The 23,346-nt window shown below is 41.5% G+C and overlaps 2 protein-coding genes across 2 annotated transcripts in view; one reads left to right on the plus strand and one right to left on the minus strand.

Annotated features, from left to right (window-relative positions):
- Positions 1 to 7,052, plus strand: part of LIFR (leukemia inhibitory factor receptor alpha) — a gene marked incomplete at its 5' end in the record, with an annotated part of 24,690 nt that extends 17,638 nt beyond the window's left edge. The window contains 6 exons of the mRNA XM_009069693.1: positions 754 to 855; positions 2,260 to 2,427; positions 3,085 to 3,246; positions 4,291 to 4,384; positions 4,924 to 5,002; positions 5,678 to 7,052. Of these exons, the coding sequence (XP_009067941.1) occupies positions 754 to 855; positions 2,260 to 2,427; positions 3,085 to 3,246; positions 4,291 to 4,384; positions 4,924 to 5,002; positions 5,678 to 6,316 (1,244 nt within the window). The remainder of the gene's footprint in view (positions 1 to 753; positions 856 to 2,259; positions 2,428 to 3,084; positions 3,247 to 4,290; positions 4,385 to 4,923; positions 5,003 to 5,677) is intronic.
- A 12,720-nt stretch (positions 7,053 to 19,772) lies between these two features.
- Positions 19,773 to 21,723, minus strand: EGFLAM (EGF-like, fibronectin type III and laminin G domains; the record flags this gene model as incomplete). The annotated part of the gene is made up of 3 exons (XM_009069694.1): positions 19,773 to 19,927; positions 20,474 to 20,577; positions 21,640 to 21,723. Coding segments are annotated over 3 exons (343 nt in total), but the record flags the coding sequence as incomplete, so codon positions are not given.
- Positions 21,724 to 23,346: the final 1,623 nt, after the last annotated feature.

Here is a 23,346-nt window from a genome sequence, read left to right on the forward strand (position 1 = left end):
ATCAAGCTACCAGGTCTGGGCTCAAGCTGGCAAATCCACCTCTGCACTTAGTCCTGCCAGGAGAATCTCTCAGGCTGGACCTGAACTCTTGTAAAACTCACTTGACTTCTGTATAGTTTCATAGTGGCATCTTGTTTAGAAAAAATCTTGAAAGTAGTGTACAGCCCTGACTTGAGAAAATCCCAGAAAATGGTAAATTATTTACATGCTGTAGTGTTAAACACATATGCCTCCATCAAAAACATGTAAGGCATAAATTTGATGGCCATCTGTATTTTATAGAGTTCATTTAGGACTGAAGTTCACTGCTAAGTTACTTCACTATCACTTGTGAGAATTTTCTCAATAACTTTTTTACTGTTGCTCTAATAAGCCTGGGTATTTCAAAATTCATTTGTATTTCTGGGGAGGAGGCAGGATCTACATGCCTGCTGTGGGAGGAGAGGAAGGGAATTATTTCTGGTAACTTCAGTTTGTGTTTCCCCATGGAAAGAGCAATTTATGCAACTGGAGTAGCTTATTTTGAATTCTCTTTGTTTAGCACAAAACTTTCTCCTGGAGCTAGGTTTGGTTACTGCTTTTAAACCACATCTGATGGCATAGCTTTTATAGGAATTATAAGTAGGGATGGTATTTATACCATTACACTTTGTGATTTTTGTAACACATATTTATATAAGTCTGCATTGTGTGAAATCAAAAAGATTCATTCTTCAAAAGGGAGATATTCTTACGGTGATATTTCTCTTTCAGCTCTGTTTAAACCTGGCGTGAGATATGACTTTTCACTGTATGGCTGCAAATCCAGTGGATATCAGTTGTTGAAAAACATAACTGGGTATATGAAAGAGCTGCGTAAGTGCACTTTATCATTCAGGATCTCTACAAAATGAATTTAGACTGCATCTATTTTTAGCTCAGTATTGTCAGAAGAAGATTGAGACCAGAATCCCTATGCAGTACTACCGACTTCTGTTTGTTCTGTAACTGTAATAAATTTCTTCAGCCACTTCCAGTTCCAAGCATGCAATAACCCTGTGTTCTCCAACTTGTTTGCTGGCATGGGGTGTCACAGAAGATCACGCTGAAGACACTGATCTTCAGAGTTGGAGGCACAGGCATAGTTTGAACTATGGGGTATCAGTCACTTCTGCCAGAGAGGAGGCAACTTTTTTTATATGTCAGGTCTAAGTAAACTTCTGAGAACATCTGTGACATGTCAGAGAATATAAGAAGTGTCCAATATTTCAGTTTGAGAGCACTTCTTAGACCAGAACTAGATCCTAAAGCACAAGCCACTTGGAGAATTACACCTGTATTCTGTCCTATACCAGCCCTGTCTGAGTAACTGGGGTTTGACCCAGGTCTGAGCTTTGCTGGTATGGAGATGTGTAAGTGTCTGAAAGCTTTCTGTTCCCAGGTGTCTGAATATGGCTTCACTCTTTAACACCATAGCTGTATTGTCTTGTAACTACAGCACCCATTTCACTTGAGAGTTTAATGTGCTTTCTGCTAAAATAGTTTGCCTGGACTAAAAGTGCATTGAACATGCAGAAGAAACTTGTTAGGAACTGAGAAATGCATTCACATTGCACAAAGGCGTAGATTAATTCCAAAACTTCAGATTTGGTTTTAGACAGATATCCCTTAAGAGAAAAATAGATGCATCCTTAAAAATGAGTTCAGCACTGGTAGACCAAACCCAAATATCAGACAAAGTCTTGGTGCACATGACCTTATGCAGTATCTGCTGTAACACTTTCTGTAGGGTTCAGGTATTGGAATAAGGACTTGTGAAGACAGTTAAGAGTAGTTCTTTTAAGCTGAGATAACTTTCCAAGATAGGAATGTGGAGTTTGTTTCATTTTAAGACAAGCCATGAAGTCATAGAGTTAAAGCCTTTAAAAGCTAACTAATTTGTATCCTCTGAATGTTTATGCAGCCTTTGGGGTTTGTTGCAGGAAAAAGGATATTGGTGTGTATGGATCTGTAAGAATGCTGACCAATGAGAAATGTTTCTTTCAGCATCTCTCAGTAGACAATACTGAAGTAATTAATAACAGTGAAACCAGCATAGCTGTACTTTTGCAGCATCACCTGCTGTCTTTTCACATACTCTTAACAGTGAGTGAAAAAGTATTGAGGAAAAATTTGGAAATGCTGGCCTTTAAATAAAACTGATTAAATACTTACATGGTTTCAGCATTTAATGATAAGGTGGTTTCTTAATAGTTTCTCCCTTCATAATTCTCCCTACAGCTCCAAAACGTGCACCAAATTTTACTGTCGAAGAAACTTCTTCAGATTCTATACTGGTAAAATGGGAAGACATTCCTATTGAAGATTGTCAGGGGTTTTTAGAGGGATATCGTCTTTCCTTTGCAAAAGGTGAAAAAGATGCTTTAAAACCTAGACTTTCGGAATCAGGTAAATGAATTGTACAGGTTGTAACTTCTTTGCTCACACTTCCTTTTTCTCTTTCTTAAACAATTTATTTTCACTGTGAAAAAAAATGCTTTGATAGTAATTCCGTTGCATTACTCAGTGGAATAATTGGCCCCTGATATGTGACAGAGGCATTGTAACAATCAGCCCCTTGTGTGCTTAGAACAGTTGGTTTTTAATGTAAAGCAAAAGTTGGAGAAAGCCCTGGCTCACTGAGGCCATAAAGTTATGCAGGGACTAAGTGGCAATGTGTAACACTATCCTGTGTACAGATACCCTGGGTAGATGAGACAGAGGGGAGGTTACATGCCTATATTTAATAGGGTATATTCTTCCAGTGCCCATCTTGTAAGGACATCTCTGTACAGAGCTGGAGCCTGACTTACATTAACATAAGAGAGGACAAGCAAGAGTGTAAGGAAATGAAGTCAGTCTGCAGCAGCACCACCACACTCCTGTGCTGTTTGGTGCTGTGTAAACAAGCAACATTGCTAGGATCCTTTATTTCAGTTTTCCTTTACAAAGAGTGTTCTTCAGGTTTCACATGCAGACTTCAGGAAAGTTCTGGTAAAGCTGAGGCTGTCTTTGTGTATCCTGTCTTACAAAGTTATGCTTTTCTTACTGCTTCCAAACAAACAGGGAATCCAGAACTGAAAGTTAAGAATATCACTGACTTAACAAAGAAGTCTTTGAAAATACTTGATCTTCAAGGCAAAACAAGTTACCAGCTGGACCTACAAGCTTATACTGCTGCTGGGTTGAGCCCTCCAAACAGCCTCTACGTGGTGACAAAGGAGGACTGTAAGTTGATTATCTGTGTTCATTAATAGTATTTAGTACAGGAGCTGTACAATATAAATAAAGCTGAGCTTATTTTGTTTGTTTTGGGGGTTTTTCCTGGTCCCTTTAAGTAGTTTGGGCCTACAGTCTAATTTTGCCTTTATTTAGTCAGTTATTTTTAAGTACAAAAATTAGTACAGTTCAGGGTGAGGGAAAGATCCTTTCCTATTACAGCTGCTTTGTAGTTCATGGTAATGTATGTAAGAACAATAACTTCTAAGTTGCTACTAAATATAGTAGAATCTGTGCGTAGTCTTCACAAGCAGCTAGTTGCTTTTGTCAGGTTTCCCATGATGAATATCTGCTAATACATGGTGGGAAGAAAGACATTGTGGAAATATTTATCACTTTCAGAATTGTAAACAGATGCCTCTGCTTTGAATTTGGTTTTATTGATCCCTTGACAGAAACAAACACAAAAAGACAATTAGGGAAAAAAAAAAAAAGATTGACTTTGGGGAATGAGAGAGATAAAAAGTATTTCATATGAAAGACTAAATACTAGGGTGCAACTAAAATATGTGAAAAATCAAACTTGAGGCATTTAACATCAATGGAGGAAGGCAGTGGGAATGTATCGGAGCTAAACCCTGGGGATTAGAAGCATTGTAAACCATATAAGACAGTGCAGTTTGTGCAATGAGTTGTTGACCTATAAGAGCCATTACCAGAGACTTGGCCAGCTCAAGTAGCATAAAAGTGCAGTTCCAGTGCTTAGTGAGAACAGAATCACAGTGGCAATCAGTCTTGTGTTGCGCACGAAGCCTTTTGCAATTAAGCAATCAGAGAGAAGTATCTGCTGATCCTGTAGTTATCACTGAATCAGTTTTGTTTATGGATGGACTTCTGCCCTTCCGGGGAAGGGGAAGGGTTATGATACAGGTCACTGTTTGCAGACTACTATTAGATGAGTTAATGAAATGGTCTCTAATCAGTGGGAATGCTAGAAAAGGCATAAAACTTGCTGGGTATGTATTTACTGTCTTTTCTTTTTTCATCCCCCAGCTGTAGGATTAATCATTGCAATTCTCATCCCTGTGGCAGTGGTGGTGCTGCTTGGAGTCGTGGCCAGCATCTTCTGCTATCAAAAGAGGGAATGGTAAATGCCTGCATTCAGTTCTCATCTTCCTGGAACTGTTTGCTTCAGTGCTAGAGTTTTCTGTGATACTAGTTACTCTTTGTTTTCTCTAAGTACCCAAAAATATCAGTGGGCTTTGTTTAAAGGTGGATGGCAAAATACACGTAGAATGTGAGGGAGAAACTGAGTTGGAGAGAGGTCAGAGTGAGGAATGCAAAAAGGTTTTGCAGGAGCCCATCTCCCAGTAAGCACCGTTTATAAATAGTTCCCAAATGGAAGTAAACTGGCAACATACTGTAATTTGTGTGCCATCCACAAACATTCAGGTAGACATCCCATCTTCAACTTTCGTAAATGTGGCATATCAAGTTCCCAGCTTAAAAAAAAAAGAAGTTTGCTGGTTTTCCCATTATACTCAGTGAAAGTGTAATGCACTAAATCTTTGTGCCAGATGTCTTCAGTATTCTGAATTAAAGGGAAATGTCCTGAATCCTTTTGTGTATCCACAATCTGTTTCAGGTCTCTCTAACTTACAAAAATTTGTTCTTTCCTCTTTAAAGGATTAAAGAAACATTTTATCCAGAGATCCCGAATCCTGAGAGCAGTAAGGCACTGCAGTTTCAGAGGAACATCTGTGAGGTAACCCTTATTTTAATTCTTGTACTTTAAACTTCTGAATGATACTGCAAGTAAAGAGTTCTTTTACAAACTGTTCCAATTACAGAAAAAACGCTGTAGCAGAGGGAAACAAGCCAATTTACTGAGTAACTTCTGTCTAGTGATATCTAGAGCTTTGTTGCTGTTAATGTAGTTACTTGCAATAGCTGAACTAGGAAAGGACTGCTGCATTTTTCTTCTCCTGAACTAGCAAGTGTCAGTGTACATGACAACAATGTGGGAGTAGCACAGTTGTCTTTGTCATAGTGTTAGGGAGAAGTAGAAAGTATGGAGATGTGTATATGCCATATCCCCAACTTCCTTGTAGATACAGTAGCTGTACCTGGGCATAATTTAAACAGCCTTCTGGGATGGGTTTTACAAAGCTGAGATTTGGGGAAAGGGTACCCAGCAATTATGGCAAGATCTCAAATCTCTTTAAGTTGCCTAAATACTTGTTAACATTAACAGGAATATGTGATGAGCCAGAAAATTGTATTCACTTTGTTGGGTTTTTTTTGGTTTTTTTTTTATATTGTTCTATTGGCAGTGGGATGAGTACAAGCCAACATACTGGTATAATTTGGGCAAGTTGTTGCTTTCAGTTTCCAGATCTTTTATCTTAGGATCTTCCACTTCTGCTTTTTCTCATTTCAGGGGAATAAGACACTTAAAACACTGGAAATGAACCCATGCACCCCCAATAGTGTTGAAGTGGTGGAAACTCGATCTGCAGCACCCAAGATTGAAGACACAGAGATGATGTCCCCAGCAGCAGACACCACTGTGCCCGAAGATGGCTCTGACTCAGAAATGGAGAACCATGTTGTTGTGTCCTACTGCCCCCCTATCATTGAAGAGGAGATCTCAAATCCCTCTACAGATGAACCTGGGGGATCATCTCAGGTGGTTTACATTGACATCCAATCAATGTATCAGCCTCAAATTAAACAAGAAGAGGAGCCAGAAATAGACTTAGTGACTACAGCAGGCTATAAGCCACAAATGCAGCTGTCTGTCAGCGCTTTGAAAATAGAGAGTCGCTCACCTGCAGAGGAAGAAGTGGATAAAACTGCAGGATACAGACCTCAAGCAAATACAAATGCCTGGAATGTGGACACTCCAGACTCTCCTGGATCAGTTGAAAGCAACAACGAAAATGCGTCTTTCGGAAGCCCATGCTCCATTAACTCCCGACAGTTTCTACTTCCCCCGAAAGATGATGAAGACTCTGCTAAACCCATTAACATAGGGTGGTCCTTCACACACTTTTTTCAGAACAAACCAAATGATTAAGAGTGAGTCCTTGTTGCATCTGAACCTGCCTTCTAAATAAGCTTTTATTCCTGATGTTGTTAAAAACGGAAGAGGAAAAGTGCAAAAGGCATGAATTATTCTTGGAGACGGTCAGCAGAAGTTCTAGTGAGCTGAATGTTACCCTGTTTAAGTTAGTGAAAGTGTTAATGTTCCAGTGTAATAGAGGCCCAGAGGCCAAAGTTATAGCAATTTAGTTATTACTCTAGTAAAGTATATTGGATATAAGGGGTATTGAGTTTAAGCCCCTGATCATAGTCAAGGAACTCTGCCTACCTTCACATGATTAACATGGTCCATGTTAACCAAGATTAACATGGTCTCATGGAACTTATAACTTGGAAAGATTGCTTTGCTTTGTTGTAGTTGTTCTCAACCATGCAGACTCAAATGATCCACCCTCAACAGGTTTCCTTACTGAAGGTCTTGCTTACCACAAATCTCAGCCTAACATGGAAACAGTGTAGTTGGAAACTGTCACCTACTTATAAACTAAGAACAAATGCAAGTGCTATTTTGTTTCCTTCTCCCATATGAAAGGTTATTGTCACTGTTTAAGATTTATGAAGCAATTGCCATTCAAATCTGTTGCTTTTTAACTAGACACTAATTTCTGTACCTACTGTACAATGTTTATTCAATGTTTGACTCAGGGGTACAAACTTGGGGAAGAAAAGTGTAACACTGACTGAAACCTCAATAAGAACTGCATAAAGTTTAAAACTTTCTTTTTTTTTTAAACTTAGAATTCTCTATATTTTTTCTATCCTTTGGTTAAGGAGTTAATATTTCCTAATGTATTGCACTAATGCATTTTGTATTTCATAGCTTCTGCTCCAGATCTCCTGCTTCAGAGTGGTACAGTGCTCCATTCACTCTCAGTGTTCAGCAGTCTTTGCACTATGCACTAACTTAAGCCATGGAGAAATCTCTGCTCACCTTAGCTGTCCAAGCAGTTTGACATATGAAATTAGAGGTAGTAGTTCTAGCTCCTTGAGAACAAATCGCTCTTTGGATGGTCTTTATTGTATTAGCTTTGCCACCTGCTGCCTGGCTGATCTTAAGTGTCTACCCAATAGGACCTTCTGTATAAATCCTACCTGGGAGTACAAGGTGGGATTTCTCTAGTGGCAGGGAGAAATCCAAGGAGGTTTTAGTGCCGCTAATTCTACCTCTCCTTTACCAGACATGTGATGCAAAGAAAGCTTATGTGATATACATTTGTGTGCTTAAAGGAGTATTCAGAACAATCATCTTTAAAATGCTTGTTTTCACATATGCATCTCTAGACAACTGTAACTTTAACATTTCACTGTGTAAACTTCAGACTGTGGCATACAGGAATTTACTAGCTTACAGGAGAAACTTTCTAACTTACCTGTTCCTCACTGTAGAACACAGTGGTGAGGCATCTGACATGAAAGAGCTTGATTTAAAAGGGTCTCCATGAAGTCCTACCCAAAGCATATTTTTTAGCTCTCCATTTCCTTAGCTACTTTGTGTTGGGGCTTTTTTGGGGTTGGTTGGTTTGTTTGCTTGTTTTTAGTAAATAAGATGGGGGAGTGGTTTTCTAAACAAAACAAAGACTGACACTGAATTAGCTCAGCCACTAGTTGTAAAGGTCTGAGAGCAGACCAGGAGGATGTGTGGCTTGGCAGACATTTGGTCTCCAAACCACGTGATCAGGCTGTCAATATAAAATGAAGCATTAGGTTAAACTTAATTGCAGCAATGGATAGTGCAGTTTCAGATGCTGGCAGGCCTCTGCCATCTCCACAGAATGAATATACAGAGGTATTTCAAAACTGACAAACAGGCAAAACACTAAATAATATCCAGATTGTCATCAGTAACAATTGCCTACGTGTGTCTCCTGAAAGAGTGAACTGTGAAGAAGTGAAAAACAGATCAGTCTGCAGACCTGGCAGAGTACAAGGTGTCTCTGAAAGAACAGAAAGTGCAGATAGGATTCAGCTTTTGAAGTTGAGTCTTGGAACTAGCAGGGTTGTGAGTGAAAGTACAGGCCGTGCGAAGAGCTGATCTCTGTTTGTCACCAGACAGCAGCATAAGAGAAAATTTCATGGCCTGTTATTCAGAACACTAAACGAATACATGAAAGGAAGCAGTTTTTACCTTTGTGCTTGATAGCTGGGAGGTGGCTAAATCCTAATAGTAACAGCCCTTTTTCACAATACCTCTTTTTTAGAGCGTTTCTTTTCACTAGTGTATATTTGGCTTACTGTGTCTATCTCTGAAGACAAATTTTAGCTTGTGCTGCCATATGCGTTTAACCGTAAGCAGAAGATGTCATGGGCAGAGTGTATGGGTAGTGGTTTGGGGTTTTTTTATAGAGCAATTTCTCAGTGCAGAGAAGCAATCAGTATTGTATGGTGAGCCAAAAAAAAGCCCTCTCTGTAGCAGAACAGCTGACCATGAAGAATAACTGTGCTTTTCATATGGCTGTGTATCACAAGAAACAAAATCAAACTGAAGTTTGAGAGTACTAGCAAACTTTAATTTGGCAGACTCGAAGTCAGGGTGGTTGCAGAGAACATAGAGAGCTCATGGAGAGCAGCCTAACACTGTTTGCTGTGCTCCCATGGTGAATCACTTACATACAACCATCACATACTCAGGTTTCCCTGTGTGCCACTCTTCCTGTTCAGTAAAGGCAACAACATTTTAAATTGGTTTATTTCTTAATAATTAGGTAGGGGAAGGCTCTATGAACACATGGTCTGCCTCAGTGTTATCAAAACTGTCTCATCTAATTATTGATCACTTGTTTGGTTTTTTTAAACTCTGACTATACATTTTATCTGACTGGTGTGCTGACTTCCAGGATATAGGGCAGAAGAGTCCTGCTAACAGCAGTGACTTACCAGGTGCATTATCTTTTATCAGTAACAGAAGACTGGGGCAAGTGGAGGAGAGACTCAGGCTTGTGCAGTATCTGTACATCATTGTTGCTTCATGGCTATGAACCAGTAAGTTGTCATTCCAGCACCTGAAAGCTTAGCTGCTTCATCTCTGTGGTTTCCCTTGAGTCTGCTCAGTGCTGCCAGTCAGGACTCCTTTCAGATGCCTGTCTTAGATCTTCAGCAGTGAATCCAAATACCAGATGGGTAAAGGTTGTGTGCTAATGTTGTGATTGTGTGAAGACACCCGTAGGTGCATGGAGCAGTAAAGATGAATGACAAGGACTGTCAGGGAATGCACTTGCTTTCTGAGCCCAAGTGCCATGTTAAACCAGTGAAGCATCTTTAGGAATGTCTTTGTACCAAATTCACTTTCAAAGCATGGTGCTCTTTAGCCTCTAAATGCTTTGATAACAATTGTAAGCTTCAGAGGGGATCAGACTTCTTGTATTAGTGCCTTTGGGCTTCCTGGTGAGCCTCTTCAGACAAACATTTTTTGAAAGATGTCTTGGGAAACAAAGTGCTGCATTTCCTAAGCATAATTTTCTGAAAGATCTTATTCCTTTATTTAGCATCTATTTTCTTTTAGTTCTTTTGGCTTTTTGCTTCTTTTTTTTTTTTTTTTTTTTTAAATAGAAGAACAGAAAGTACAGCTTTTCAAAACAAATAAAAATAAAAATAAAAAAACCACCACAACTTCCAGAAGGGATATGACCAGAAGGGATTGTGTCCAAAACACTATTACGTGTAACTCAGTGCTTCAATCCCCCAGTTGGATCAGTGTTCAGAGATGTAGAGTATTAAAGCCAAGCAGTTGCTTTCTGAAGCAAATCATCAGTTCTGCTGCTTTTTATTTTTGAGCCAGGCCTGTCATATGTGACAATTTGGGGTTTGTAATGGTGTTTTGTACTGTTCACTGTATGTGTGGAACATCATTCACATTTGATGTAACATCGTGCACTCTCCTATTTGACACATTTGTTATTTTTGTTGTTCTGACGTGCAAGGGGATCTGGGATCTTCGGTTTGTGTGTTAAATTTTGGGATGGTAGATCTGCATGTGATATACCTCACAGAACTGCTAGTTAATATATCAACAAAATAGTAAGCTAATATTACAGGCAGGCAGTGAATTACCTCTCCTACTATGCAGTGGCTGTGTAGGCAGACTTAGAACCCAATAACTGACATTTGCTGTGGTAGGTCTTTCTTATTTCAAGTTGCTGCTTTCATTGGTAAACCATTTCCAAAGGGAACCAGTAGCCATGTTGTCTGTCATGGCACAATTGGCAAAGGCATTGTCTGTCTTCGTCTTTGGTTTTTGTGGGGGACCAAAGCTTTCCTTTGCTAGGAACATGGCAGCAGAACACTCCTGCTGACCTTGAGTTTTAAGCTGCTCTGAAGAGGCATATTCAAGCCTCCCTGCCCCCCACCCGCTTTTTCATTCTATTTTGGTTTGGTTTGGGTTTGTTTTGTTTTGTTGATAGGTTCAGCTGGGTGAAGTTTAGGACTGTGGTGTTTCCTGTGATCATGTCCTCCAAGACACTCAATTGATCATGAATTAGCAAAAATGAAGGCAATTGGATGCATTGGAGAGAGAAGGTGTTTAGACATCACTCTGAAAAGGCAGTGAGAATTTAAATAAATACTGCTTTGTAAATAGAATACTTTTATCCCTACAAGTAATAGAAATATAGTAAAGAATTTGAAAAATATAAGAAAACATAACATTTAGAAAATCAGATTGCTAACAGGGCTCTGCGTATCATAAATCTGTGAAGAGCTTCTCATATAAATAGCATCTTTTCTTTTGCCACAGACTTTGATGAAGACTTCAGTGCAAATGACATTAATATTGTTAACACCAAGTCCTACCCTTTATGCACATATATGTTTGCATCATTATGTCCCTAGGTGCATATTACAGAGGAAGCTGAATTGCGATTTCCAAAGTGATTTTTTGGAGTCCTGTACATGAATATCACAGGATGAGTCAGGTTGGAAAGGACTGCAGTGTGTCATCTAGTCCAACCTCCCTGCTCAAGCAGGGCCATCCTAGAGCACATGGCACAGAATTGCATCCAGATGGTTCTTGACTATCTCCAGTGAGGGAGACTCCCCAACTTCTCTGCGCAATCTGTTCCAGTGCACCATCACCCACATAGTAAAGAAGCTCTTCCTCATATTCAGGTGAAATATATGCCTTCTGAGATGCAGTTTTGTCTAGAGGAAGCAGCTGACATCTGTGCTCCTCCCAGCACACTTGTGGTGCTGTGCATTAAGCAGTGCCCTGTGGGCAGATGCTCAGAGATGCTATTGGTAGTCCCCAATAATTGTTGTTGGCTTTTTCTTTGCCATTCCTCAGCAAGCCTGGAAACAGTCCCAGACCCCAAATGCCAGACATGGATTCAGAAATGTTGGAGTGTTTAAAAACTAATTTACTTATGATTAGGACTGTCTTAAATTCTTAAATATCTTCTTAGAAGCTGGAAACAGTTTCTTCCATAGCAGTCTTCTTGTCTTTCCCCATTTATATAACTCTGGATTTTCCTCAGTGTTTCTAAGATAGCCAGTGTTTTTTTCCTTTTTGCATGTTATGCAAACAAACCTCAGATGATATTGGCAGGGTTTCTGTAACTTTACAAGTTGTCCCAGGGTGCATGACAATACTTTTCCCCCACAAAAACATCTATTAATTCCTTCTGCTTTTACAAATAAAAATATATCTCCAGAGTACTTCTGCATTCTGGAGGGCAGGGTCTCAGCATCCCCATGCAGGTGAGCTGGCCTAATGCCACAGTGTTGCATGAAAGGATGGAGTTAATGCCTCTCCAGTCCCACTGTCTTCTTGTGCCAGCACTGCGTGAGTGACTTTGTGGTACAGCAGAGCAGATGAAATCCATGGGTTTTTAGCATAATACCTAATAGGATCTCTAGGTAGGTCTTTGGACAGTCCCAAATTTGCACTTTGACTGTTGTTACATGAAAGCAAGTTTCAGTGGAGGTGTATGCATGACTTCCACAAGAAGGCTCAGTACCTTTGCAACTCAGTTGAGTGTTGTGCAAGATGAAACATAGTCAGGGACAAAGCAAAAAATAAAATGTTATCATTTACATTATTTGGGTTAAGAAAAAATTAAAAAATAAATAGCTCAAGCAGGGAAAAGTAAAATCGAAATTGGCAAGGTCACACTTTTTATTAGCCATACAATTAAAAACAAAAATCATCACTTTATCAATGTTTCCTTAATGTGACTCAAGAGTGGCTTAGCGTGAACAATACTTTTATGTTTCATAGCATGTCAAAAAAGTTTTGTAAAGCAGGGGATAGCAAAAAGAGAAGACAACTGAATCAACTCATGTCTGAAACTCTACTTGAAGGTAACACTAATTTGAAATTTGAGCCTGTTGTGGTGCACAAAACAGCAGAACTGGTGGAATCATACAGGTCACCTGAAAAAAACACACAACATTGTCCTATAATGCTGTAACTTTAAAAATATATACTGTGAAAAGGTTCAATGTTTTTTTAGCTCTTTTTATACCATATTTTTACAGCATAAATAATTTGTTTAGAGATGTTTTTATGTTCTGTTTTTACAAAGATTTTAATGGACTTTTGTTTAATACTAGTGAAAATATTGTTTGCCAATTTCAAGTAGTTATCTATAGAAATTAATTCTGAGAATAAATCAAAAGATCAAGCTGACAAAATAGTCTTCAAAACACACTAAATCTAATCGGTCATTCAATGTATTTTTGTTGCTGAATGATACTGAAGTTTTCCAGCTTCCAAATCTGCTATTGAAAAAATACTTTCACAATTTTAGCAAAATCATCACAAGGCACTTTAATAAAGCTGTAGCATGCCAAGTACTGATTCAACAAAGTGTATCAATATGAAAATTTATCAGCTAAGCAGTTAAACAAATGCATGCTTGAAAAAGAAAGCATGGGATCATGTTGGGGATATAATGTTTCAGTGTGGCAGTTGACATTTAAAACTAACCTAACACTAAGATACAACTTTGCGTACGTTTTAAACCTAGTTTGCTTGCCTGTTGTAACTCTGTTGTATTGCTTGGGTGTCTAAAAGTACGCATGTATCTAACAATTTTGCCATAGTATTGCCATGGAATTTAATAAATATATTTTCTTACACTCTTATATGTTTTCATATTCCTTTCTTGCTTGTTTATTTTATAAGTAAGAGTTAAATTCTGCTCATGCTCTAGTACAAACAGACTTCTTTTAATTTTGTGCCAGAGTAAATAACCACAGGATCTGGCAAGCACAGCCTTTGCTTCCTGATAGGCAGAGCGGGTAGTAACACAGATATTCCCTGAGCAACTTCTCCTAAGCACAGCATGCCATAACATGTACATACAAGGTTCACTGAAGCTGTCCTGATCCTGCCATATGACATGGTGATAGGAAGAGGGCCAGTTCACTTACCCATGTCCTCCTCGGCTTATGGCTCTAACACAGCTGGGGTTTGAAATGTGATTTCCCTGCATGCTTGGGCTGAGGGTTTGTAGAGATGAGCCATCAGAGGCTCTCCATAGTGGGCAGGTTTGCATGGTGGGCATTCCTATTCCAAGATGAAAGGTGTAGCAGCAGGATGAAGAGGCACTGTGGGCTTGGTTTGGGTGGAATAGGACCCTTTCTGAACATGTTTTAGTGGAACAGAGATGATCAGCTTCTATGGCCGTTGTCACATGGGCCTTATGTTTGAGGCCATTTATGTCATGGCATTTGTTGTCCTAGTGACAGCCAGGGAATTTTGTGGCTCATCTAACCACAGCATCTGAACTAGGGAGTGACACCTGGGCTTAGAAGAATGTGTACAGACAGGTATCACATCACAGCAAATTATATGAAGCCATCATTGCATGGTGGCACTGCTCTCTCCATCTCTTTGGAGGCAGTCTTGAAAGTCAGAGTCACTTGCTCACCCTGCATTAGGAGTTTGGTGCAGCTTATTGGTGTGACAGCAGCTTTGCAGGATGTGGAAGCTTCACTGAGCACTGGGGAGGTGTGCAGTCAAGGGTACTACACACCTTATTGCAGGACTGAAGAGTACTGCTCAGAAATGACTGAAACATATACCAGTGTGGAATTGAGGAAAGGCTTCAATTGTTCCAAAGGTGAAACCCACAGCTGCCCTCTCAAGCCCTGCAACTGCTTTGGTCAGTGCAGGAACAACAGGGATGAGTTCTAGACAGGTCTCGCTCCACCATCTGGATCTCAAGTCTAAAATAAATAACAGGATGATGGTTTTGCAATATCTTCTGAAAATACTGCAAGTGTTCAGATGCAGCTCATTCAAACCTTGCCAAACCCAGGGTGATCCTGTAAGGTTTGATATTTAACACACCTTAGAGGCAGCTGGGGCTCTTGTCCATCATCATGAAGATACTCATGCAACAGCAGCACCAGAAGAGCATGGAAGCCACAGGTTTCTTTGCAAGGGACCGTGAACTGTCCCATTTTTCACCATCATGATGAGGATGGGAGAGGAGAGTCAAACCATCCATGCTTCCTGGCCCTGTTCCACTCTGTTCCAGAACACATCCTTATCTTCTGCTTGACTCTCCCTGTGCTGTAAATGCTGGCTGCTCCTAACGTGGCATTGGCTGTAGCATTAGTGCACAGCATTCCTCCAGATTTGCAATCATGAAGAAGTTTCTCTCAACATATAAATAAAGCTTACAGAGACCCTGTGTATGAGACATTTGTTACTTATTGAAAGAAATCTGTGTTTTGGTTAGAACAATCAGTTCAAATGAAAACTGCCTAAACATGATGATAAATCAGTGATTTCGTTTGCGAATTCTTCTTTGCTGACACCAACATTGAAAGCTGTAGCAAGGAAAAAAATGGAAGCAAGAGAAATGGTAAAGAAAATATTAAATATTGCTCCTCCAGTGTTTTCAAAAGACAGACACATTTAGGAAAACCACCATGTCCACAAAAAATGAGGACACATCCTGCTGCTACTGCTACTAGAAATTTAAATAGTCTTAAGAAAGAAAAAAAAAGGTTGGAAAGTGCTGTTTTGTGAGCCTGGACATGAGGTGTCTATGCTGAGCAGCTCCATTTCTTCCACACTGTCCCCATACATCTCGGTAACATATGGTGCAGGGAAATGTGACCTTTGAGAATGGTGTTGAATGAACCAGCACTGTTGTTTTCCTAGAAAGGAAGACTGAGGGAAGATTAAAAAAGAAATAGCAGGGGGAAAGGAACAACATCATCTTTGTCCTGTGCACAATGAACAAAGAAAACTGCTGTGACAGTGAATGGATATTCAAGAGAAACCAGGGCAGTCGGTCACAGCGCTGCCAGGCAGTCTCCATTTCAGGGGTTTTGGCAAAAGGGCACTTACAGATGAGTCAAGTCCTGTCCATAGGGACAGAAAGCCAGGACCTTGCAGAGTTGCAGTGACCACAGGTGGTGGTGCCAGGCTGTTATTCATGTGTGAAACACCCAAAAGCAGGGATGGGGACACATCATCACCTGATGAGGGGACCCAGGGTGCCTGCAGTGACTCAAACTGATGGAAAAATGGAGTGTCTGACAGACATCAGAGTAAGGTGTTGCTTTGGAGAAAGGAAAACCCCACTGTGCACACACACACCACACAAGAAATACAATGCCAATAAAAAGGTACATCTGTCTGAGAGGATGTGACTGCTGCTCTCCAAGAGTAAACCACAACTGTACTTTAGCTAGTCCTTTAAAGTGAGGAGATTTGCCCTTTGCTGCTGTGGAGGGACCTGCATGTGCAGAGCTGGAACAATGCATTCCCCACCTGGCTTATTTTGCTGTACAAACCGAATGACAACATTTTTTCAAAGCAAAGCCCAGTTGACAAAATAGTAACTTTTAACAGGCACCAATGCATGCTAATGCTCTATTGCAGAATGGGCAGCTTCCCAACACTGGCAGCCCCTAACTCCTCCTCTTCTTCATCTCTTTGCTCCCAGGGGCCAGTCTGGGAGGACTGGAATGGAAAAAAGCCCCTGGTCCCTCATCTTTGACCACCCAGGACACACCAGTGTAGCAAGGATTTGCCTACTGTAAGGAGCACTGCTAAGTCTCACCTGGCTTTAGTTCCCCTTGACTTCTCTTTTTGCTTGCCTTTCTTTTTTCCTCCCCTTTTTCCTTATTTTCCTTTAGGATGACCAGAGTAAACCGAACTGCTGACTCCCAAGTAGCTCGTTCCCATGGCAATGGAGGAGTGGTGGAGAGCAGCAAGACACACTTTGCCCTGGGCAGGGCGAGGGTTAGCCAAGGAGCAGCTCTGCCCAGCAGCCAGTGCCCAGCACAAAGCCTGACTCAGCCCACCAAAGGTGGCATCAAGGCAGGTGCCCTAGTAAGTAGAAAGGTATATATTATCTGATTCATGTGAAAATTAGGAAGAATGATAAGAACTGCAGTTTAAGGAAGGGGATTGAACTGCAGAGAGCCACAAGCACTTGTGGCTGCTGGCTTCACTGGTGGTCTCCACGGGTACCTGCAGCAAAAGGAACACAGCTCTGTCAATGGGCAGGAGCTCATCCTGTTCATCACCACGATCATGCCTAGCATCTGAGTCAGCCCAAGCAATAAATAACGTGACTAATAAACATTCTTGGAGGGAGTGAGCAGAACATCCAGGCCAGTTTCTGGGAAAATGACTAATCACTCTGCCATGCGCTGTCCACCTTTCCTCTCTCCCTGGCCCAGCATCGGGGGAGGGTGAGGAAGGGTGGAGTATGGCGAGGGGCAAGCCTCCATATGTGGTCAGATGTTTCTGAGGCTGTGGCACCTATATCTTGCTCAGCCCCTGGACTGGAAACTGCTGCCTCTTGCCTAGCCCCAGAGCTTCACCAGGGAGAGTGGACATGTGGATGAGGAGTGTTTCAAAGATTATCTCTAAAAGGATGCAGAAAGGTCTTTATTTTTATCCCTTAAAAGATTCAAGCCCCTAGCATCTTTGCTATCCTCCCCTCCACCCCCTGCCTGGCCAGCACGACACAGCTGTGCTGCTCGTGCTCAGTCCATGCTGCTACAGAGTGATGCTGCCAGCTCTGAATTCCCGCGCGGTGATACGCGTAGTTGGAAACAGGCATTTGGGGAGATGTCGTTTGTTGCTCTTCATTTTCCACAACAACAACAGAGGTATTTCCTACCCACTCCCCTCCCTGCCCTGCATTTCAAAGAGCAGCTTTTGTTCTGGAGAAATACCGCTTTGTACCAAAACGCCTGATATTCTGCAGTAAATTATCTTAAAATAGAGACCTCTCTTGCCAGATATTTGTCTTGAAACTGCTCTCCAAACCCTGCGACAGAAATTAAGGGATGGGAAAGGCAAGGCACATGTGACAGAGCAAACGCTGATGCTGTTTGTGGACCATTTAGTTCCCCCATCACCAGCAGCACAACAGGATTAGGGGTGCAGCCAGTCAAATCTCCCTACTCTGTACCAGATCAGGATAGGTCACTAGCATCTGGGAAATCCCTTCAGCTCGTGAAATATGAGTTTTCCCTCTCAGGCAGCCAGCAGCTGAGGCAAAACCCGAGCACAGGCTGTGTCTGGCCACCACCGCAGGACTGCAGTGAGCAGCCAGAAAGACCTTCAGCCTCCAGAGGTTTTAGTTTTTACTGCTTTTCAAATTTTGCATTTTCCCTTTACATTCCATGGCATCAAATTCCATTTACTGTTGTTGTAAAGCTACACCTCGATCACGTATACTTCATCCTGCATTCTTCCAACCATGCACAGGTTTCTCCCTCCCCATGGGTCTTCCCAAGCCAAACAAAACTTTGCTTCTCGTGGGAGGAGAGCCGTGAGTGTCTCCAGCTTCTTTGCAAGCTGCTCATGTCTTCTACAGATTTTTTTTCTGAAGTGTGATTTGAACAGAGGGCTGAGCACAGATGCACATTACAATATTTATCTGTTGCTTTCTGTTTCTGACAAGTGTCTGCATCTGTTTTTGACCATTGCAACCATATCTACAAGGGGTACAAGATCTTTCACCTAAGTGGTAAAGGGTGTCCCTTTCAGTGTGCAGAACAGGAGCTGGGGTCTCCTTGGGAGGTATTTGCACATGCCATTGTATAGGTGGGATGAGTCTAGGGAAATAGAGATCCTATGGAGCCAGGAGCACCCTGAACACAGTACAAATGCAGAAGAAACCTCCTGACCTTCATTGCTTTCACCACATCAGGTCCCTTTAGCTTACAGGCATTTGGATGAGCTTGAGCTGTGGAGGAAGTTTGTGCATCTCCCGCTGTGGGCACATGGCAGACCGTGGGTCATTCTTTCTTTGCCGACAGTGGATCACTCATCCACTTTGAACAAAGAACTAAGGAAGAAAAATCTCCAAATTATGAAATTCTGGACCATTTCCTTAGTGTCTCGACAGCACTCTGTTCGCCTGCCTAAGTTACAGTTTGGCAATCAAGGTTGCGTAACTGTTGGTCCAGTGCCTAGAAAACATATTATTTTAAGAGGACTGTGACCCACCAAGGTCTCTTGCAATCCCTTTTCTCATTTTTTATGAAAAAAACATGAAAAGTGATTTATAATACCACAGTAGCAAGATTTGCTCTTTTTTTCCTAAGTTTTTAATCTGTTTAAGACAGGAAAGCTTCATAATGTACAATTTCAAACTGTCAAAATTTACAGAACAAGAAGAGTCAGATGTAAAACTGGTCATAACTCACAAATATCCCCATTGAAACTGTATAATACAGACATTAAGCCACAGGTCACTTCTCTATTTTTAGGAAAGTGTGCAAAGAGCTAATTGTATAGTACACATAAATGTTAAAAGTGATGCAATGTAAGCAGGTCTGCTGCTGCTATAAAAAATAGACAAGTATAAAATTACTTCTACAAAATTGGTTCATTGTTTTTGTTGCTTGTAATAAAAAAGTAGACCTGTAAGAACTTTCCTCCTCAGCAAACAACAGTATATTGAAACCAGTCATTGTAGCTGTTACCCTGTTACACAGGATGAAACATAATTCAGCTAAAACAGTAAGTAGTAAGGAGAACAGCTTGTTCCAGAACCTATATGTGAATGCAGAAATACACTGCCTGATAGTGTATTTGTTGAACAGCACAGTCACTGTACCACTGCAGAGTGGGATGATTGCAGGTGTTTCAAGATTGCTTTCTCTGATACTACAGAAGACAACCTAAGGACCACAACACAGTCATTGAGCTACTCGTAACATCACACTTTGCCATTTGCACTGATGCACAACCTTTAGTGTTCACTAAACACTTAACAGGTAGAGGGCACGGTTCATACACAAAATACTTGGTTTCGTTTGGTCAGGAAAGGAGAGGAAAGAAGAGGGAACAAGAGGGAAAAATGTTGGGTGGTATTTTTGGTTTCCCTTTGGCTTTTTCACCTTCCCAGATGATGAACACGGTCCGGCTGCAGAGGACTGCGGCAGCCAGCTCACGCTCAGCCACACACGCAAGCACACGACAGGTCCTCAGCACCGGGATTCCTCTCTTGTCACTTGGTCCCACAAGTGTTGATGTTCTTGCCATTGGCAGCATCCTCCACCAGGGAGATATGGTAATCAGTTGACAGCGTGAGGTGGGAGATGCAGCCCACAAGCCCCCGCATGTACTGCCGGTTCGTGTGCAGGGCAATCTCCTTCATGCCACCTGAGGGAAAGGCAGCCATGAGAAACTCTTCACCAACATGAGTATCTGCTCCTGCTTGGCAGACTGCACACCCAGCAACACCATTAGACTTCCTAGTGCAACTCAGAAGGGAATTTCAATTTACAGATTACTCTGTGTTGTTTTAAATACAGATTTTAAGCACTTTAAAGTACAGAGGGGTTAAGCAGGAGGTAATAAACTAGGGTGCTAATTATTTATTGCAGAAATTGTAGCACCAGTAAGAGATGACTGAACTTGTGCCCAGATTCCTACCAAGGTTTGGGGTTTGCAGCTGCCACTCGCTGTGTCTCTATGTATCTCCTCAGGGGTACCACAGTGCACCCCACAGTATTGGTGCCTTCTCGTGTCAGTCCCCCTGATACTCCTCAGAGTGGCCTCTGCACAAAAACCAGGCTGTGGAGGACTAGAGGCTGCTGTGTGATGCCTCCCCCTTGAGCTGGACAGAGCTGGGAGACCCTGCCTTGCAGCCGGCCTTGCAAACACAAAAATGCATCTGGGTCTCAAATGAGAACAGTGAGCACTCACCTATATAGAGATCTCCACTGATGTTTAACTGCCTCATCTTCCCAGGGGATTTACCAGTCCTCGCACCATAATCATCCACAGTTACTTTGCCAGACTGTCCATCCCTGAAATGAAGAGCAAACCACTGTCTTGCATCCAGACTACAAACAGGCAGGAGGAGCAGCAGCATCATCCTCTTGCCAGGAGACCAGCACAACTCAGTGCTTGGCAGGGTTCATGGCAAAGGCATGGGACTGATGCTGGGAAGCCCCACAGATGCAGTGTGCTATGGCAATCCAGACTCTTCAGGGTGTTTCTTTCTAGGGACTAAGGTGCCAAAGAGCTGCAAAGGGTTTGGGATACATATGCAGAGGAGAAAATGCTGGGAAAGAAGTAAATTGCACGGCTAAGGGAGAGGGGAGGATGGACATATTCTGACCTGTTGTTAAAAATGAAAAGCAATATTAAAGTAAACAGCAGAAGCTTCAACAGAAGGGAAAAAATAGGCAAGCTAAGGTAAAACATAAACAGTTTTGTTTCTTACTAGTGCCTTGAAGCCACTTCCATTTTACACATGGTCAGTAACAGTATTGACAGAAAGCCACTTAGTGGGTTTCTATTCTCACTGAATTTGGTAAGAAATCAAGCTAATGTCAGACTGTGATTTCCAGGGAACCAACATCTCATAAAAAGAGAGATGCGTGCTATCCCTGCCAGGCACAGTTGCCTCCCATGAGGTAATGAGTTATAAATATGAGTTATATATACACTAGAAGATGTCTACACCTCCTCCAAATAGAAGAAGTAGGCTTACACTGTCCATGATCCAGTTCTTCTGCCAGCCCACAAAATGCTCACTAGGGAATTTCAAAATGCAGACATTAAAGAATAATACTCTTAACCCAAATGGTATGGGTTTAATAGAATGTCTGTCACACTCCCAGAATAGCCCTGCATGACTTTGGCAGCCTGCCTTGAGCTGTGCCGAGTTGGCACTGTCACCTGCAATACAATAATCTTTGTGTACATCACCCTGAAACAGCCAAGTTGCTAACAGTTCCACTCCTAAGCAATGTGTGTGTGTAGCTACAGTGATTCACACCCGACCAACATCCAGACATGACAGCCCACACCTTTAAAGGCAGGGTGGCTCTGAAACACCTCCGAGATGAAGCATGTCCACTTACCGAACAGCCTTGACTCTGTGCCACCGGCCATCGCTGAAAGAGCCGTTCACCATGATGGAAGCAATGCCACTGCCCAAATTGTAGCTGCCATTAAAACAAAAAAAATTTAAAACTTCAAATGTTACTGCCTCTCTTGCAAGAACCAGCTGCCTGCCAAGTTGTTCCTTACTCCCTTACAGCTTGGATTCTGGCAGAACCAGTGGAGTACTTTAGAATCCCAGCAGCAGTGCAAAGTCAGGCTCACAGAGCAACAGGCAAAACTCCCTCTTGCACGAGTCAGAGGGGATAGCATCACCATGAAACCATGGGAACAAGAAGGAGACTTCTGCATGGCCATTCCTCCCCAAAACAGGGGGTTATAAAGGTCCGTGACCTACAGACCTTTGGAGTAATGGGAGACGGCAGTGGGAAGTTGCAGACACAGTTAATAAATCAATTATTATAAGAGCAAATAAACATGTGACCTATAACAGATCTACAAATAAAAAAACAACAGGAAAGGTTGAGACCTATGATGTTAGAAAGGATGAAGCCTAATAAATAAATGCAGAGATAATCATGAAGATCCTGGCTTCAGCTGCCATTCTAATTATTTCTTTGTGTTTGATTCTACTATAATTACTGAGGAAACATAATGTCCCTATCATGCTTACACTTAAGGGATCTTAATTTCTGGGCCCCAGAAGTTTGGACCATCCTTCACAGAGGTCCTACAACACAGTGTTCAGCTGCTCGAATAGGCAGGATCAACTAGCCAGAACCAGCTGCTGCTGGACTTCAGCTGCATCAAGTGAGAGAGACTAAAGCCAACACTAGCATCTCTTCAAAAAAGGCTGAGCATGGAATTAACTCATGGCCATGGTGAGATACTCAAGAACACCATGCTAAGTTGTGAGATACCCAAAGCAAAATGTTTGCCATACATTTCTGCATTCCCCAGGGGTTTAAGTGAGTCTCAAGCAAACATCATCTTTTACCCAGAACGCAGATACCAGTCTAGGTCAAAAGCTGCAAAACAATTTGGATGCTCAGGATTGTATCAAAATGTTAGACCTTTGATTACAAAAACAAGATTCATATTCCTAACAAATGGGGATCCCCTACAACAGTGATCTAACCTCCTACAGAAGCAGAGAGCAATAGAAACGATTTCAAGCAGTAGGAATGCTGTACAGAGAATAAGGCCATATTTTGGAAACTTGACTTTTCACCTTCCTCAATGCATGTGGAAGGTACAGCTATTTCAGTAAGATTCATATGTTTTGGTTTAAAACCTTTGTGTATCTTCATCTCTGGAGAAGAATAACAACCCTAATAAAAATGCACTGTACCTAGAAAACAGACAATACAGTGGCCACTTACAACCATGGACCTTGGAAAGACAGGCTCTCCAAAAGATAATTAAAAAATGCACCATGTTTGCAGAATCAGTTCCTTGTTTATAAAACAATGATGGCATTTGTAGTTTGTTGTTTCAGTATTTGTCTTACACAACCTAAAAGGGGGCCATGAGGAAAGGCAAGGCTTTCAAAAGACAGGAGCCCCAAAAGAAGCACCACGGAAAAAGTTGCACTCAGTGTCTGCAAGGGAGAAGGAGATTCCGGAGAGAGAACATTTCCCAATACTCCCCAGTTTCAGCATTTTGACAGCAATATTATGTCTTATATAAGCATTTCTGTGGATGAATGTGCTGGTTTGAGCTGAAGT

This window comes from Acanthisitta chloris, unplaced genomic scaffold (assembly GCF_000695815.1).
Source record: "Acanthisitta chloris isolate BGI_N310 unplaced genomic scaffold, ASM69581v1 scaffold18852, whole genome shotgun sequence".
NCBI classification, from domain to species: Eukaryota; Metazoa; Chordata; class Aves; order Passeriformes; family Acanthisittidae; genus Acanthisitta; species Acanthisitta chloris.